Source organism: Neoarius graeffei, chromosome 2 (assembly GCF_027579695.1).
Source record: "Neoarius graeffei isolate fNeoGra1 chromosome 2, fNeoGra1.pri, whole genome shotgun sequence".
Classification (NCBI taxonomy): Eukaryota; Metazoa; Chordata; class Actinopteri; order Siluriformes; family Ariidae; genus Neoarius; species Neoarius graeffei.
The window spans coordinates 46,626,706-46,643,314 of NC_083570.1; the positions used below are offsets into that span (position 1 = coordinate 46,626,706).

The following is a 16,609-nucleotide window of genomic DNA, read 5'->3' on the forward strand; positions in this document are numbered from 1 at the left end:
GCCACGGGGCTCGAACCCGGACCTTCTTGCTGTGAGGCGACAGCGCTAACCACTACACCACCGTGCCGCCCAGCCATTATTATTATTATTATTATTATTATACATACTCTCTTCATATCAGCATTCTCGAAGGCCAGCACTAGCTTACCTGCAGGTTGACACTGTTAGCGCGGCAGTGAAGTCACCTATAGTCGGTGTAGGGTTCATCAGCGCAGCAGTGAAGTCACCTGGTGTAGGGTTCCTCAGCACGGCAGTGAAGTCACCTACAGCCAGTGTAGGGTTCATCAGTAGCACAGGTTAACGACCGAGAAACTAAGATTTCTGTCCCAAGACTCTTCTCCCACACACAGTTGCCACAGCATTTTTGTATGTCGGTACTACACGTTGTAATTTCGTTAGATTTGGTCACATTTTACCAGAGTTACAGCCATTGATTAACAAAATTATACTTTGACAATTTCATGAGTGTGTGTTTTCCTTCTGACATCAGCTCTTCTCATAATTTTTGGACGAATTTCTCGAAGCTTGGCAAAAGTCCTTGTTATATGATGGTAATACACATATTGCAATTTAATTTCGTCTGTGAAAATTTTCCCAGAGTTTTGACCCTTGATTAAATAACTTGTACTTTGACAGTTTCATGAGGGTGTACATTCTTCTGAAATCAACTCCTCTCACAATTTGTGGAGGAATTTCACCAAACTTGGCAAAAGGCTTTGATATATGACAGTTATACGTATATTGAAAGTTAGTTTAATTTGGGCAAATTTTACCAGAGTTATGCCCTTGATTATTAACAAACTTGTACTTTGGCAGTTTCATCAAGGTGTGCTTGCTTTCTGAAATCAACTTCCCTCACAATTTTTGGAGGAATTTCATGTAATTTGGCAAAAAGTTTATTATCCCCAGCTGCCTGAAAGGCCCAAGGGGGATTATGTTGTGGCGATGTTTGTCCGTCCATCCCGGGAAGGGTACTCACATTCTGAAATCAACTCCTCTCACAATTTTTGGAGGAATTTCATGAAACTTGGCAGGATTCTTTGTTATAAGTTGATAATATCTCATCTCATCTCATTATCTCAAGCCGCTTTATCCTTCTACAGGGTCGCAGGCAAGCTGGAGCCTATCCCAGCTGACTACGGGCGAAAGGCGGGGTACACCCTGGACAAGTCGCCAGGTCATCACAGGGCTGACACATAGACACAGACAACCATTCACACTCACATTCACACCTACGGTCAATTTAGAGTCACCAGTTAACCTAACCTGCATGTCTTTGGACTGTGGGGGAAACCGGAGCACCCGGAGGAAACCCACGCGGACACGGGGAGAACATGCAAACTCCACACAGAAAGGCCCTCGCCGGCCCCGGGGCTCGAACCCAGGACCTTCTTGCTGTGAGGCGACAGCGCTAACCACTACACCACCGTGCCGCCCCGTTGATAATATGCATATTGCAATTTCGTTCAGTTCAGTTGCATTTTACCAGAGTTATGGCATAGTTGTCAGTGGGGGACATTGTGTCTTGGAGCACTCTTGTTAGTTTATTTATTTAGTGCTTAATTATAGCATAGCTAATCCTAGCAGTAGCACTGGATTAGCCTTGTCTTCTCTCTTTCCCGGTGGACAAAGAAATGATTATGCGCAGCAGAAAAGTTTTGTCATTGGATATTCGCATGAGCTCTGACTTGTGACGTTGTGTTGTCTTGACAATGTGCAATAATATAACAATATTGCATGCTCGTTCTCCATTGGGGAGGGTGGTGTAATACACACAGCAAATTCCCCAGTGTTGAATTAACACTTTCAGAGTTCATTTGTGTCCAACTGGACATGTATAAACACAGTAGGGTGTTAAATCAACACTCTGGGTGTTAATTCAACCCTGGGGATTTTACTGTGCATGGAGGATAAGTGATATGATAACAATATTGCATGCTATCAATAAACCCACTAGAAGGGAATAGAATACGTTTTTATTTCATGGAAAAAGTGGCCCGTATGTATAATAATATATTATATTAATTATTGATTATATTATTATTACAGTAGATAGTCACAAACAAAAAGTATGCAAATTTATCAAAACAATTCATCAATATCTTTGAGTGAGGATATTGAAAAATATGTCACGGTTGTAGTTTGTATGAAAAATCTGAGTGGTGTATTTCCCAGTAAAACACTCATGTCTATGTAATATTTCACTTTACGTGTAACGAATATAGAATATATGAAAGTTTACCTTTTTGAATTAAATTATGAAAAAATTAACAATATTCTAATCGTTTGAGATGAACTAGCAGGGCTCGAAATTCGCGGTGGTCCGATCGCCCAAGGTGACTTAATTTGTCATTTGGCGGGTAATTCCTGTCACTAGCCAGCCCGGCTGGCTAGTTGAAAATAAAAAATATATATGAAGCGAAGATTCAGACACACCGTCAACTAAACCTGCCACATATTAAGCGCGTGCCATGTCTGTGTTAATTGATGTGTTTATCGGCAGGACGGAAAATACCGAAGAATTCCGAATCATATCGTGTACGAGTCAGGCTGTCTGTTTTTTCACTACTGCGCATGCATATAACATCTCGTTGAATATCGCGGTAATCACGTGTAGTATTGGACCAGGTGGGTGGAGCACAGAAGCACGGCAGGCCAGAACCGAGTTCTCAATGAACTATTTATTGCTAGCTTTTCAACCTTTTATCACTTCCCAGCCGCGCGCGCACACACGTGTTCTGGTTGGGGAGAGAGAGCTCCCTTTCTCTGCTCTCCTCTCCTTTTAAAGGGCGCGGTCACTGGGGAAGACACACAAACACAGGTTAATCCCCATCAGGTGCAGTGATTCCACCACTTGCCTTCCCTGACTCCGCCCTCCATTCACAGACCGACACTTGGCCACGCCCCCACTGCCACATCACGTTATCAAATTCAATAGATGTGGCCACATTATCGCCCATTTAAACACGTGTTTTTGTTGTTGTTTACATCTACATCTGCCAAAGCTACGTTGCGATGTGGAATTTTCTGAAAGGTGTACAGAAACCGCCAGAGATGGGGACAAAGTGACCTCGGTCTGAAGAGGAGAAAAAGGCCGCCGATAAAGCGTACGAGAAGGAGGAATGACAAAGGACTTATAAGCAAACGTGGGAGCAGGGTAGGCCTTGGCTGCGATACGATTTTTATGGAATAATTAATTTTTTTCAAGTTGATTCCTAGTCAATATGAAGCTCCGAATGCTTTCTCTCTCGTAAATGGTTAAATACAGAAAGCATGTTGGACATATTTTGGGTGCTATAGTCATGATAGTAAGTATATTTGTTTTCAATACTCATACACCAAGTTGCCAAGTTTTCCAATATATTATTATTTGTTGATATTATATTATGGTGCTCTGTGTTGTTCTCATTTATGTATTTAACAACAGTATCAAAATACTTGGGTCTTGAAATAAATGCACATTAGTCATGAACAATGGTAACTACTCTCTTTTGCATTATTTTTGACAGAAGTAAAATTCATACATGAACAAATTTTGGCTAGTTGATTTTCTGTTTGGCAAGTTACTTTGGAAGGTAACTAGTCCGGCTGGCTGGTGAAAAAAAAAAAGAATTTTGAGCCCTGACTAGTATATATTAAGCTGCTCTATGGTCTCCATGTGCTATAATTAATCAAGCTGACTATTGATGAACCATAACTTTTTAAGTGTGATTTTGAGAACAAGTATTCAGATACTCATTTGGAAACACTGATAAAGAAAGCCTGTCAAATGCTGTTCCACATTCAGTCATTCTTTAGACTTTGTGGTTTTTTTTTTTTTTATCTGTTTCAAGATCTTGCAAAGAATACATGCAACAAACAAGACAGATGCAGATTGACTATCCATATGCAAGTGCATACTGAATATTTTGTCAAAAGCCATCTGCTTTCTGCATCTAAGAGATATGATGAAACATACTTTATTCTGTGGGAAATTACCATAGTTCTTCTTTTATGTGTTCAGTAAATCCTTCGGAGTTGTTTTGGAACTAAGGTGTTCATTTGTCTCTCTTCCACTCATCTTCTTCCTCTGCTCTCTCTAATCATCATCTCTCATCTTTCTGTCTTTAGAGCTTTTAACAATGGACATTGTCACAAAGCAGCATTACAGAAATCAGCTTATATATTTGATATGTATCCCTAATGAGCAAGCCAGAGGTTTTGTTGGCAAGGAAGAACACCCTGAGACTTTGAGAGGAACCAGACTAAAAAGGAAAACCTGTCCTCATTGTTGTAACACAGGATAGTGCAATTATAAATAATTTCTCTTCTATAACTGTATATATAGTCAAGCAGTGCTAAATATATTGATAGGAACTTGAGTACGGTATGAGCATCAGAGTCATATCTGGTTTCATTAGAGTTTTAACTTTTAAGTCGATACGATCAAAGTGAATTTAAAGAGTTCAGTAATTGAGACTTGAGCATAAATTGTTATTAGCAAGTATGGTGTTGGGCGGCATGGTGGTGTAGTGTTTAGCACTGTTGCCTCACAGCAAGAAGGTTCTGGGTTCAAGCCCAGTGTATGTTTATTTCTGCAATATCTAAAACAAAACTAAATAAACAAAAAACCCCAGGCCATTCTGTGGCTGGGAAGTTATTTAATTTGAGGGGATTCCCTAGCAAATAATGTGCATGAAATCGCTTGCTTTGCACAGTCAAGCAGACAGAGGAAGTCCGTGTGCGCATGCGCAGGTTTACCTTCTTTTCCTTCTTCTTTTGGGTTTTACGGCAGTTGGCATCCAGTGTTGCATTACTGCCACCTACAGGTTTACCTTGACGGTGCATTGACAGTTACATCATTCTGTCGCTAAATGAACAGCTGATCACACTGAGGTGCTCGCTAACCGCCGATATTTATTAGTTTGGTCCTGCGTTTCCTTTCCTTCGCAACATAACGTCTTTTTCTTTTCGCTTTCCGTTACTGTAGTTGGTCTTTCACGTTTCATTCATGTCCTCCATTTTCCTCTCCTGTTTCAAATTTGTATCCCACAATGCCTTGCACGAACGGGGAAAGCCCACCATGTGATTCATGACTCAGTATCTTGAAGAGATAAGATACCCTTTTATTATCCCACAAGGGGAAATTTACATTGTTACAGAAGCAAAAGAGCAGCAAAATATAGAAAGAAAAAAAGATTAGGCAGTGATGGAGTAGTGCAAAAAGTACTAAGTACACAAAAAAGGTATATATAAAAAGAAGTAAACTACAAATTTAAAGATAAAATTAACAAATTTGCATAAATTGAATTGGGTCATGGTGAAGCAGGAAAAAATAGCGGAGAATTTAGGGCCATGTGGCCCTAAATTCATTAATTGTTCTATTAAAAAAACCTAATAAAATTGGAAGTCTGTGATTTGAATTCAGTAGCGTTCGGTCCACTAAACAAAAATAACTGAGTGTCGGAAAATTCTTTTTATGACCTACACTCAAAAAATCTGAAAGGGAGTCTACCTTTAATGTGATTTTTATTGGTCTTTGATTCAAATTGGTTAAGGTGTGAATCAAGCTCATGAGCAAGTGTCAGGAGTCTGTTGCTGTTAGCCATGGAATCTGCCCTAAATGCCCCAATTAAGACAAATCAATTGCAAATCTAGCAGCAACTGTTTTGTACTCAAAATGAGTACAAATCTTATGAATTGCTTGAAAATAACTTCAAACTAACAGAAACCTATTTTCTTAATGTTTGATAAATCCTGGTATGAATTTGAAACTACCAGTCAATCACACACCTGGACATAGAAAGGTTTTCCTTATTTTTTCCCCTCATTTTACTATTTTCTCCTGTTTACAATAAAAAAGAAGACATTAACACTATGAAGTAGTACATATGGAATCACACAATGACCAAGAAAGGTGAAAACAAATCAAAACTGTTTGATATTTTAAATTCTTGACATTAGTCCTGATTAAATTTTTCACACTCTTTGCATCATCTCAACCAGCTTCATTGAAGGAGATTCATTTAGGAAGCTTTTCTTAAACTTCTCAATGACCCTGAGCACTTATTGGCTGCTGCTGCTTCTAAGTCCTAAATGAAGACCTGTCATTTGGGGGAACTCTGTTTAAATTTAAAGTAAAAACTACTTGTTTCTCTCTCTCTCTCTCACACACACACACACACACACACACAAAACTACTTCATAAAAATACATTGTGAGTCAGTAATGCATTTACACATAAGCATTAACGCCACTATTTACATTTGTCTTAGAAACAGATTTAAGCCTTACATTTTTTTCTTTAAGACAATCTCATCTCATCTCATTATCTCTAGCCGCTTTATCCTGTTCTACAGGATCGCAGGCAAACTGGAGCCTATCCCAGCTGACTACAGGCGAAAGGCGGGGTACACCCTGGACAAGTCGCCAGGTCATCACAGGGCTGACATCTTTAAGACAATGAAAAATTTGTATTTAATATATTTAAACTTTTGACCGGTCTCAATATCATGTTCATACACCTTTTATTTGCTTTTATTTTTTTTTAACTAGGTGTGCTTCTCTATTCCTCTTTACATGATAGCATATAGTCCCATCAGGGTGGTCACTGACATCTAATGACTAACATCTGAGATTGACTCAATTAGTGCAATTGGCATTATTGCAGTTCAGTAAATAAAGATGCACTCATAATAGGTGCTCATAAAGTTGTGTCATTACTGTGTAGGTGCTGATATTTAACAGTTCCATGAAATCGAGTCGTACATGAGCTGATAGCCGATGAGGTGTGTAGCGCTGAGTTGGCTATAAGCCATGTATGACAAGATTGAGTGGAATAACTGTTTTATTCTATCCACATTCACTGGATTTTGAGAAACAGCATTTTTCTTTTTTGCAAATTCGATAAATAAAAACTAAACAAAACATCTGACAAAATCATTTCCGCTTAAGAATGTAAACAAACCAGCGAAATGACAGTATCCATTTGTGAAAAATGCAATGATAATAATAATAATAATAATAATAATAATAATAATATGTTCTTACCATTAAATACTTTTATTCCATATTTTGTTGCTTTTTTTTGAGTAGAGTTTTTATTTTGTCCTCAGTTGGTTCAGCAATATGCTCTGCCATTTTGTTTTTCTCTACTCATCGTATATGAGTTGATAGCCTAGTAGCAGAGTAGCCAATCAGAGCACACGATTGCTCATATCCAGTGAATGTGGACAGAATAATTTCTGATGTTATCAGCCAATATGAGTTAATGGCCAATATGAGTTAATTGCCAATAAATCAGTATTAAGGCCACACCAATTTAATTAGTTGGTTCTCGGATTTTTTCAGGAAACATATGAAGTGAGCGGGTGAAATAAAAATAAAATAATGCTCTGATGGTAAAATTAGCGGTGGAAATAGACCAAACAATACAGGGAAACCAGTAAACAGAATTTCAACACACCTGTCAAAGATTTTACGCTTCTGTTCGCTGAATATCCTAACAATCACAAACACAGGCTTTGCAGGACTCCCCTCCACAGGCATGTTTCTTCCACAAGCCTTTATTGGAAGTGAAAGGGGTGATTTGATTGGTTTTCGATGTCACGTGACCTCATGTCACATGACCTTTTCTGTTGGCGGGAGTTTGATTTCGATTTTATTATTTTTTTCATTTTGCATTTTCTTCAAGCGGCGATTCCAAGAACCAACTAATTGAATTGGTGTGGCCTAATGTTTATAACTGCTGATGAATGACGATTATAAAAGAAATGGAGAGACAGAAGATGGATCCTTTAACCAGTGTTATGAGTGTTGTTATTGCATAGTTTGTCTACCAGACGGCACACACAACCCCACCACTGGCAAAACGTGTTTGGAATGGCATAAATTACAACAATCAGCTGACCCAAGCAGATTGAGCAGCTGAGTCGAGCAGAGTAGAAACAGCATGTCAAACAGATGATGTTCAGCTATTTAAAAAAGTCAGTTTTAGTTGGACTTAAGACATTTGGGTTTGAGGTCAAAAGATGAACATGAGAAGATAAGAGGATGAACACCATTCATCCTAAAGAAGTTTCTTCAGTTGGTTTTGATAATGAGGATGATGGTGATGGTGGTGGAGAGTGCTGAACACGTCTGTCAAAAATCTCCCATATGTGTTCAGTTGGGTTGATATATGATGACTGAGCAAGTTGTAGCATATGATTTATCTTAATTTCATACTCGTTGAATGATTCAGTGAGGCCTTGAAGAGACTACTCCCATCAGGACAGGAATGTTTCATTATCGCTTAAAGGTAATCAGTCAGAAGAACTTTGCATTGATTTTCAGTGACCTTTCTCTCTAAGGGACAAACCATGTCAGAAAAATGTCTCAGCATAACAGAGCCACCAGTTTTAACTTTTTCACCCATCTGTATATACACTGTATTGTCAAAGGTATGTAGACACCTGATCATCACACCTGCATGTGCTTGTCTAACATCCCATTTTAGATTTATTCCCCTCTGCTGTTTTAATAACCTCCACTCTTCTGGGAAGGCTTTCCACTAGATTTTGGGGTGTGGCTGTGGGGATTTGTGTTGATTCAGCAACAAAAGCATTATTGAGGTCAGGGACTGATGTTAGTGAGGAGGCCTGGGGTGCAGTCGGTGTTCCAGTTCATCCCAAAGGTGTTCAGTAGGGTTGAGGTCATATGGATGTGATGGTCATGTGTGCACATACATTTGGACATATAGAATAATTGCATAATTTCTGTTTGAGAACACAATTGTCTCACCTTTACTTTGAAAATGTGTATTAAGATCGAACCAATTATGTTCATTCATTGAAATGAAGGATGTATTTGTTGAATACCAAATTTGGTAAGAAGGTAAGCACTGTGAGACAAAAGAAGAAATGAGGAATTGGATTTCAATGTTTGGAACATATTGTTACATTTAAACTCTTGGTGGCAAAAACATCCTCGCCGGAATGTGAGAAAGCACTTAGTCAACAGAGAGAGAAAGAAAAGTGATTGAAGGACAGAGACATTTTGTTCAGCCTGTAGATCCTGCTTCTATAGGAATATGTGCTTCCTTTTAACTCTGCACTGAAGGGAAGTGCAGAATCCGTTTTTGCCTCTTCTTTTATTATCAGTGCATAAGTGATAGTGCCCTCCATACAATTATTACATTAACAGTATGAGATGTTGTTGGTTACAGCATGATTGTTGGTGCCAGATGGGTTCGTTTGAGTGTTTTGAGATTTTAGAACCTGCCTTGCTGTTCTAGTACTTTTGGAGGGGATTGTATGTTGCTTAGATTCAGTGACGGTTCCCTGTTTCATGCTTGTGTTGTGTATGTGAAAATGCATGTTGTTTGGGGCTGTCTGAATGACTGGACCTTTAATAACTGGCCATTTATGTAGACTTGGAGTGTATCTGGAAGACATTTCCTTTGATTGTGATGAGCTTGAAGTGAAGTGGGTATGAAGTTTAGTGATTTGCTTCAAACCATTGGAGAGTAGACCTTCGGCCCTCTGACTTCAACTGCTATGTGCAGATTCAATTAAAGCTACAGGATGTGACTAAGTATTTGCTGTTGCATTTTTGAGGTCAGCAAAAACAATACAAAGCAAAAAAAAAACCGCTCATGTGTAGTTGATCATGCTTCCTGCTGTGTTATGTGTGTGTACGTGTGTGTGTGTGTGTGTGAGAAATATCTGTGTTTCTGTTGATTTTTAGAGAGTGCTTTTGGAGCAAAAACAGCGGCGAAAGCGCCAGGAGCCATTAATGGTGCAACCGAACCCAGAAGCTCGTCCACGCCGTTCTCGTCCACGCCGCAGTGAGGAACAGGCTCTACTTGTCAATTCCCACCTCAGCATCACCAATGATGTCATCTTTGATGGTAAGTGGGGGGTAGGGTGCATCAGTTGCCCTCACTGTAATAAAATCTGATGCATTTTTGTTTGGGTGTTCCTTTTCACCAATAAAGACATCCTGTAAAATTTTTTGACCATATTCAAAAGTCTAATGGTGGCACCATGAGGTTCATTTTTTGCCAAAAAACGCTTATTTTATGTTTTCGCGTAAGGTTTGAATCACAATGTTGGACTCCATTTATTGATTTCTTGTGACCCAGAGATCATGTTAAGAACCTTTGCAAGGGACTGAGAAGCATTAATGTGATTCATAATACATTTGTTGTTTAAAAGTAGTTGAACAATGATTCAATGAACAGCTAAAACTCAAACTGTGCTTGATAATGTATTTAGAATATGTACTAAAAATGTGTATCTAAGATATTTGGTATACTCTATAAGGTGCCATAATGTTTCATGAAAAGTGATCAAAATTTTGTCATAAAAGTCATAAAATAGCAGCTTTTTCCAAAACTTTGAGCTCCTGGTGCCACCATTAAACTTTTGAATTTTGTCAAAATATTTCACCCAGTGTGTTTTCTTACCAAAAGGAACATAAAAACAAAAATGCATCATGATCGGAGGAACTTTTCATTTTTAGGGGGCAACTGATGCACCCTAGTGGGGGGGTGGGGGGAATTGGGCATAGCATATAGAAAAGGGAGGATCTGTACACTTAACTCCAGAATTATTTAACACCCTTTGTGATGCTGGATTAAAAAAAGGTTGAAAATGTGGCTTTAAAGGAAATCTAACCTTCCACCTTTTTAATTAAAACAAAAATAGAAAAAAAATATGGCATGTGTCAATGTCTCGAAGAGGGAGGGTGGTATCAGGAGATAACCTCAAGCAAGTTTCAACAATGAACGGTCACCATATTGTACATTAGGATCAGAGCTTGGTGGGCCTTAGTTACAGTTTTCTACAATTATGTGCCTCCAACTTTGTGACAACAGTTTGGAGAAGAACCACATATGATGGGTGTGATGTTCAGATGTCCACATACTTTTGGTCATATAGTGTATGTGTATTAAATCAGTTTTGAAATGAAGGACAGGTTTTCAGAATCCACTTTTCTTCCATCATCACTGGAAGCTCAAGCAGTGGTGTTAAAAAACTCTTGTTTTTCAGCAGGTATTGATGGACCTGCAGCTTTTTTGGGTTCGGAGGCTTCTGATACGGGTACAAATATCCCAGTGCAGTCAGTCAGCCCACCACAGAAGCCCTCTTCCCCTCCATCTGAGGAGCCTGAGAGAGATGGAGACACTGAAACATTGCTGGAACCCAAAACAGACATACACACACTGCTACAAAGACGGGGTGAGTACATAAGTACACACAGTAGACCGCCAGAGCCAAAACAAACATACAATGGCTGCTTCTGAATATGAGCCATGTACTGTTTGCACTCCAGTGTTTAGTTAAGAGCGTACTGAGAAAGTCAGTGAATTCTGCTCTCTGCCATTTACTAAACTCTCCTCTGAGGACACTGAATCCCAAATTAGCCCACACTATTTGAAAATCCAACAGCAAGTTATTTAGCTGAACTTTCTATTTTACTCTGGAGGTATCTAATGCCGCTTTTCCACTACAAACGCGGCTGAGCCGTGCCGTGCCGAGTCGAGCTGAGCGGGGCTATTGAAGTTGCATTTCGACTACAACCGCGCTGAACCGTGCTGGCTGGAAGTGGGTGGACACATTGGGTGGAGTTAGCGAAAGTGGGTGGACGTCACGTGATGTCGTTAAGCAGCACAAACAGTGACATCAGTGACAGTGGCGGAACAAGTCAGAGCCGGGCCGGGGGCGGGGCAAATGACCGGGCATTTTATTAAAGCTTATCATAACATCATTTTAGGTTACAAAATGTCCGCAACTGCGGTGTTTACCAATTTCAACACTACCGGGTGCAACTATGTTATTTAGTACATCAAGTCCTTCAAACGAACATGTAACTCAGAAACAAAAAACATAAAAACATTAGGATACTGTACATGGCTCATAATAAAACATCAATAGCCTATACTGCGCACATTATTTGAAGGGCATACGAATGAGCGCTCAGAGGTTGCAACGCTGACAGGAAGAGTCAGAAATAAAAGGAGGGCGGTGCAAACCTCACTGAATGCACTGTGTTTACCAATTTCAACACTACGGGGTGCAACTATGTTATTTTGTACATTAAGTCCTTCAAACGAACATGTAACTCAAACAAAAAAACATTCGGCGACATACTGTACATGGCTCATAATAAAACATCAATAGCCTACTGCGCGCATTATTTGAAGGGCATACGACGAGCCTTGCGCTCCGCGAACTCGTCCACGATGCTCTGTATGTCACTGATTCAGTGAGCTTTTAAGCGGTAGTCTCACGACCCGAATAGTAAACAATAAACATGGAGGACATGGAGTCGTTAGTATTGCTGGTCTTGGTGCTGTGGCTTGTTGTCACCTACAACGCCAACAGATACTGGCAAGAGCGTATAGATGAGGCGAGGCGCATAAGGCTTCAGAAATTCTCGTAATTCATAATTATTCTTCTTCCGGGTTTGCGGTGTTTACAGATCCCAGCGCGCTCGCGGGGCGTGTGTGGGCATGTGAGGACACTCCTCCTCACCAATCAGTGCACAGGGGAGTGTCTGCTCACGCCCCCAGCCTCAGTCGGCACGGTTTGGCTCGCTTCAGCCCCACTCCAAAACGGTGCGAGTTTTAGGGGCTAAGCAGGGCTGAAACGAGCTGAGTCGTGCTGGTTTTTGGTAGTCGAAACGCGAGCCGTGTCGGGCTGAAGTGAGCTGAAGCGAGCTGAAGTGAGCTGAAAAAGGGTAGTGGAAAAGGGCCATAATATGAACTCCTCTCTCAAAATCTAGTTTCCTTTCTATGACTACTTTGTCATTCACTTTGTTCTTTTAGACTTAGTTTACATTAAAGAGTTTTGGAATGTCTCCTTATGTTATTTTGACTGGTTTAGCCTTCATGGTGTAGAGATAACAACAAATTGATATATTAGAGACTGAAAATTATATGAAAGTGAAACCAATGCCTTTAGGCAGCTGGGCCATAGAAGGTTCACGCTGCACGCTGCATGCTGCATGCTGCACGCTACACGCGTGTAAAGAAAAGTGGACAAACGTAGCATGACTTGCTCTGGGCCATAGAACGGCGTTCACGTTGCACGCTGCACACTTCACGCGTGAAGCGAGAAATGAACATGCACACTTTTTTCTAGGCGTGAAGACGGAAATTCCAGTCAATGCATGCGGTCACCGCCGCGCCAGCCAATCAGAACGGGTCTAGGGAGATAACGCTATGCTTTCAGGGGAAAACTTCAGAAAAAATATAATTGAATGGTATAATTGAAAAATAGTTCTTCATCGGGATTGTCAAGCAGATTATAGAATGTTCGGTGAAATTCACCACGGGTTTCTCTCAGAAGGAAGTGTTCTCGGCTCCAAATTCTGTTCCTTTTTCTCTTCCTCTGTCTCAGTAAAAGCAGAATGAGGCAATCGTCGTCATCCGAAGAGTCCATATTGTTGGTTACTCGGTCAAAGTAGAACAGGCGCAACACGTGAACATCCAAGCATGAAGTTTAATGGCCCAGGGTCTGGTTCTTCACGTGAACGTGTAGCGTGCAGCGTGCAGCGTGAACCTTCTATGGCCCAGCTGCCTTAGGATGCATGTGAGTTTCCTATGGTCTAAACCCATGCATTAGAGATTAAAGACTTGAGCTGTCATTTACTAAAAGTGTGCAATAATTATGGATGGTGAGAAATGTAGCACTCACAATGCAGGAACAGTGATTGCATGCACAACTTATTGACCAAAATGGCAGTGATAAAGTTTGCAGAAGCTTGTTTCCATCTGTTGAATTATATTACATTTTTTCAAAATAGTGACAAAATAATATACCATGGTAAAGGTACTTTCAGCTTAGATGTTCATGACATTCTCATCTCTAGATGACAACATTTATTATATTGTACTTAGTGTAGTTTGAGCACTTTTCTGACATTTCTCATCATCTTTATATAATCCTAAATCAGAAAAAGTTGGGACGGTATGGAAAATGCAAAATAAATAAAGAAAGCAGTGATTTCTAAAGGTTCTTTGACTTGTATTTCATTTCAGAAAATATGAAACCAAGATATTTCATATATTGTCTGGTCAACTTCATTTCATTTGTTAATATACAGTGGTACTTGAAAGTTTGTGAACCCTTTAAAATGTTCTCTATTTCTGCATAAATATGACCTAAACCATCCTGAGATTTTCACACAAGTCCTAAAAGTAGATAAAGAGAACCCAGTTAAACAAATGAGACAAAAATATTATACTTGGTCATTTATTTATTGAGGAAAATGATAGAATATTACGTATCTGTGAGTGGCAAAAGTATGTGAACCTCTAGGATTAGCAGTTAATTTGAAGGTGAAATTAGAATCAGATGTTTTCAATCAATGGGATGACAATCAGGTTTGAGTGGGCATCCTGTTTTATTTAAAGAACAGGGATCTATCAACACGTTTGTGGAAGTGTATCATGGCACGACCAAAGGAGATTTCTGAGGACCTCAGAAAAAGTGTTGTTGATGCTCATCGGGCTGGAAAAGGTTACAAAACCATCTGTAAAGAGTTTGGACTCCACCAATCCACAGTCAGACAGATTGTGTACAAATGGAGGAAATTCAAGACCATTGTTACCCTCCCCAGGAGTGGTGGACCAACAAAGATCACTCCAAGAGCAAGGTGTGTAATAGTCGGCGAGGTCACAAAGGACCCCAGGGTAACTTCTAAGCAACTGAAGGCCTCTTTCACATTGGCTAATGTTCATGAGTCCACCATCAGGAGAACACTGAACAACAATGGTGTGCATGGCACTGCTCTCCAAAAAGAACATTGCTGCTGCTCTCCAAAAAGAACATTGCTGCTTGTCTGCAGTTTGCTAAAGATCACGTGGACAAGCCAGAAGGCTATTGGAAAAATGTTTTGTGGACAGATGAGACCAAAATAGAACTTTTTGGTTTAAATGAGAAGTGTTATGTTTGGAGAAAGGAAAACACTGCATTCCAGCATAAGAACCTTATCCCATCTGTGAAACGTGGTGGTGGTAGTTTGGGCCTGTTTTGCTGCATCTGGGCCAAGATGGGTTGCCATCATTGATGGAACAATGAATTCTGAATTATACCAGCGAATTCTAAAGGAAAATGTCAGGACATCTGTCCATGAACTGAATCTCAAGAGAAGGTGGGTCATGCAGCAAGACAACGACCCTAAGCACACAAGTCGTTCTACCAAAGAATGGTTAAAGAAGAATAATGTTTTGGAATGGCCAAGTCAACGTCCTGACCTTAATCCAATCGAAATGTTGTGGAAGGACCTGAAGCGAGCAGTACATGTGAGGAAACCCACCAACATCCCAGAGTTGAAGCTGTTCTGTACGAAGGAACAGGCTAAAATTCCTCCAAGCCGGTGTACAGGACTGATCAACAGTTACCGGAAATGTTTAGTTGCAGTTATTGCTGCACAAGGGGGTCACACCAGATACTGAAAGCAGAGGTTGACATACTTTTGCCACTCACAGATATGTAATATTGGATCATTTTCCTCAATAAATAAATGACCAAGTATAATATTTTTGTCTCATTTGTTTAACTGGGTTCTCTTTATCTACTTTTAGGACTTGTGTGAAAATTTGATGATGTTTTTGGTCATATTTATGCAGAAATATAGAAAATTCTAAAGGGCTCACAAACTTTCAAGCACCACTGTACATCCATTCCTGCATTCCAGGCCTGCAACACATTCCAAATAAAATTTGGGTCGGGGCAATTTAGGGCTAGTAATGGGTAAAACAATTAAATAATAATGATGTGATTTGAAACTGGTGATGTCAACAGGTGATTATAATCATGATTTGGTACAAAATCAGTATACAGGAAAGGTCTCATCTTTGAAAAGCAAAGATGGGTCAAGGATCAACAAATGTGTGAGAAAATTATTGAAATGTTTAAAAACAATGTTCCTCAAAGAAAGATACGAAGGGATTTGGATATTTCACGCTCTGCAATGCATAATATCATTTAACAATTCAAGGATTCTGGAGGAATTTTGTTGCATAAAGGGAAAGGGCTCAAATCTAAAGCCCTGGTCACACTACAGCTCACAATGGATTTGTGAATACTTGACAGTGAAAAATTGGTAGCATCACCACCAATCGTGCAATGCATGGCAAATGTTCTCAGAGCTTCGTGGGTTTTGTGGTATGTCTCTGCCTTGTGAGTAGCCAAAAACAGCATGAAAAATTTCAATGCATTGACATTTGGTGGTGATGTTTTTTTGTTGGCAAACTAAGTGGGAAATACTCACAGATGGGTTTGGGAATACTATCCGAAGCTCGGGGAACCTTCGTTGAGCCTCTTGAGATGTATCTGTCTCGAATCCATCCCCCTGATGCTCATCAACACAGCAGCGTGGCATAGCCTAACCTTTGCCGAGACTTGAAAAGTGCATTTACTTTTGGGGATCCTTCAGAGCATGATGTGTGCGGTCTTGGGACCCAGTCGTTATGGGAAACACATGATGCTGATTTGAGTGCAATCAGCACACCCATATAAGGACGCTGTTTTCACAGAGACTTTGCAAGTATTCTGTCAGGTATGCGGCGGTAGACAGGTATAAGTGCAGGAAGAGTGTTTATTAGCAGGTGGGATATTTACAAAAAGAAAACACAAAC

At 40.0% G+C, this 16,609-nt stretch overlaps 2 protein-coding genes across 6 annotated transcripts in view; one reads left to right on the top strand and one right to left on the bottom strand.

Moving 5' to 3' along the window:
• slc38a4 (solute carrier family 38 member 4) overlaps window positions 1-16,609 on the bottom strand; it is a 539,078-nt gene that overhangs the window by 250,734 nt on the left and 271,735 nt on the right. The window lies entirely within an intron of this gene.
• Window positions 1-16,609, top strand: part of tulp3 (TUB like protein 3) — a 117,748-nt gene that overhangs the window by 87,315 nt on the left and 13,824 nt on the right. For 4 of the 5 annotated variants that reach the window (XM_060914344.1, XM_060914347.1, XM_060914348.1 and 1 more), the window contains 2 exons: window positions 9,706-9,868; window positions 11,013-11,201. In XM_060914344.1, the coding sequence (XP_060770327.1) occupies window positions 9,706-9,868; window positions 11,013-11,201 (352 nt within the window). The remainder of the gene's footprint in view (window positions 1-9,705; window positions 9,869-11,012; window positions 11,202-16,609) is intronic. The other variant, XM_060914345.1, reaches the window with a different exon arrangement.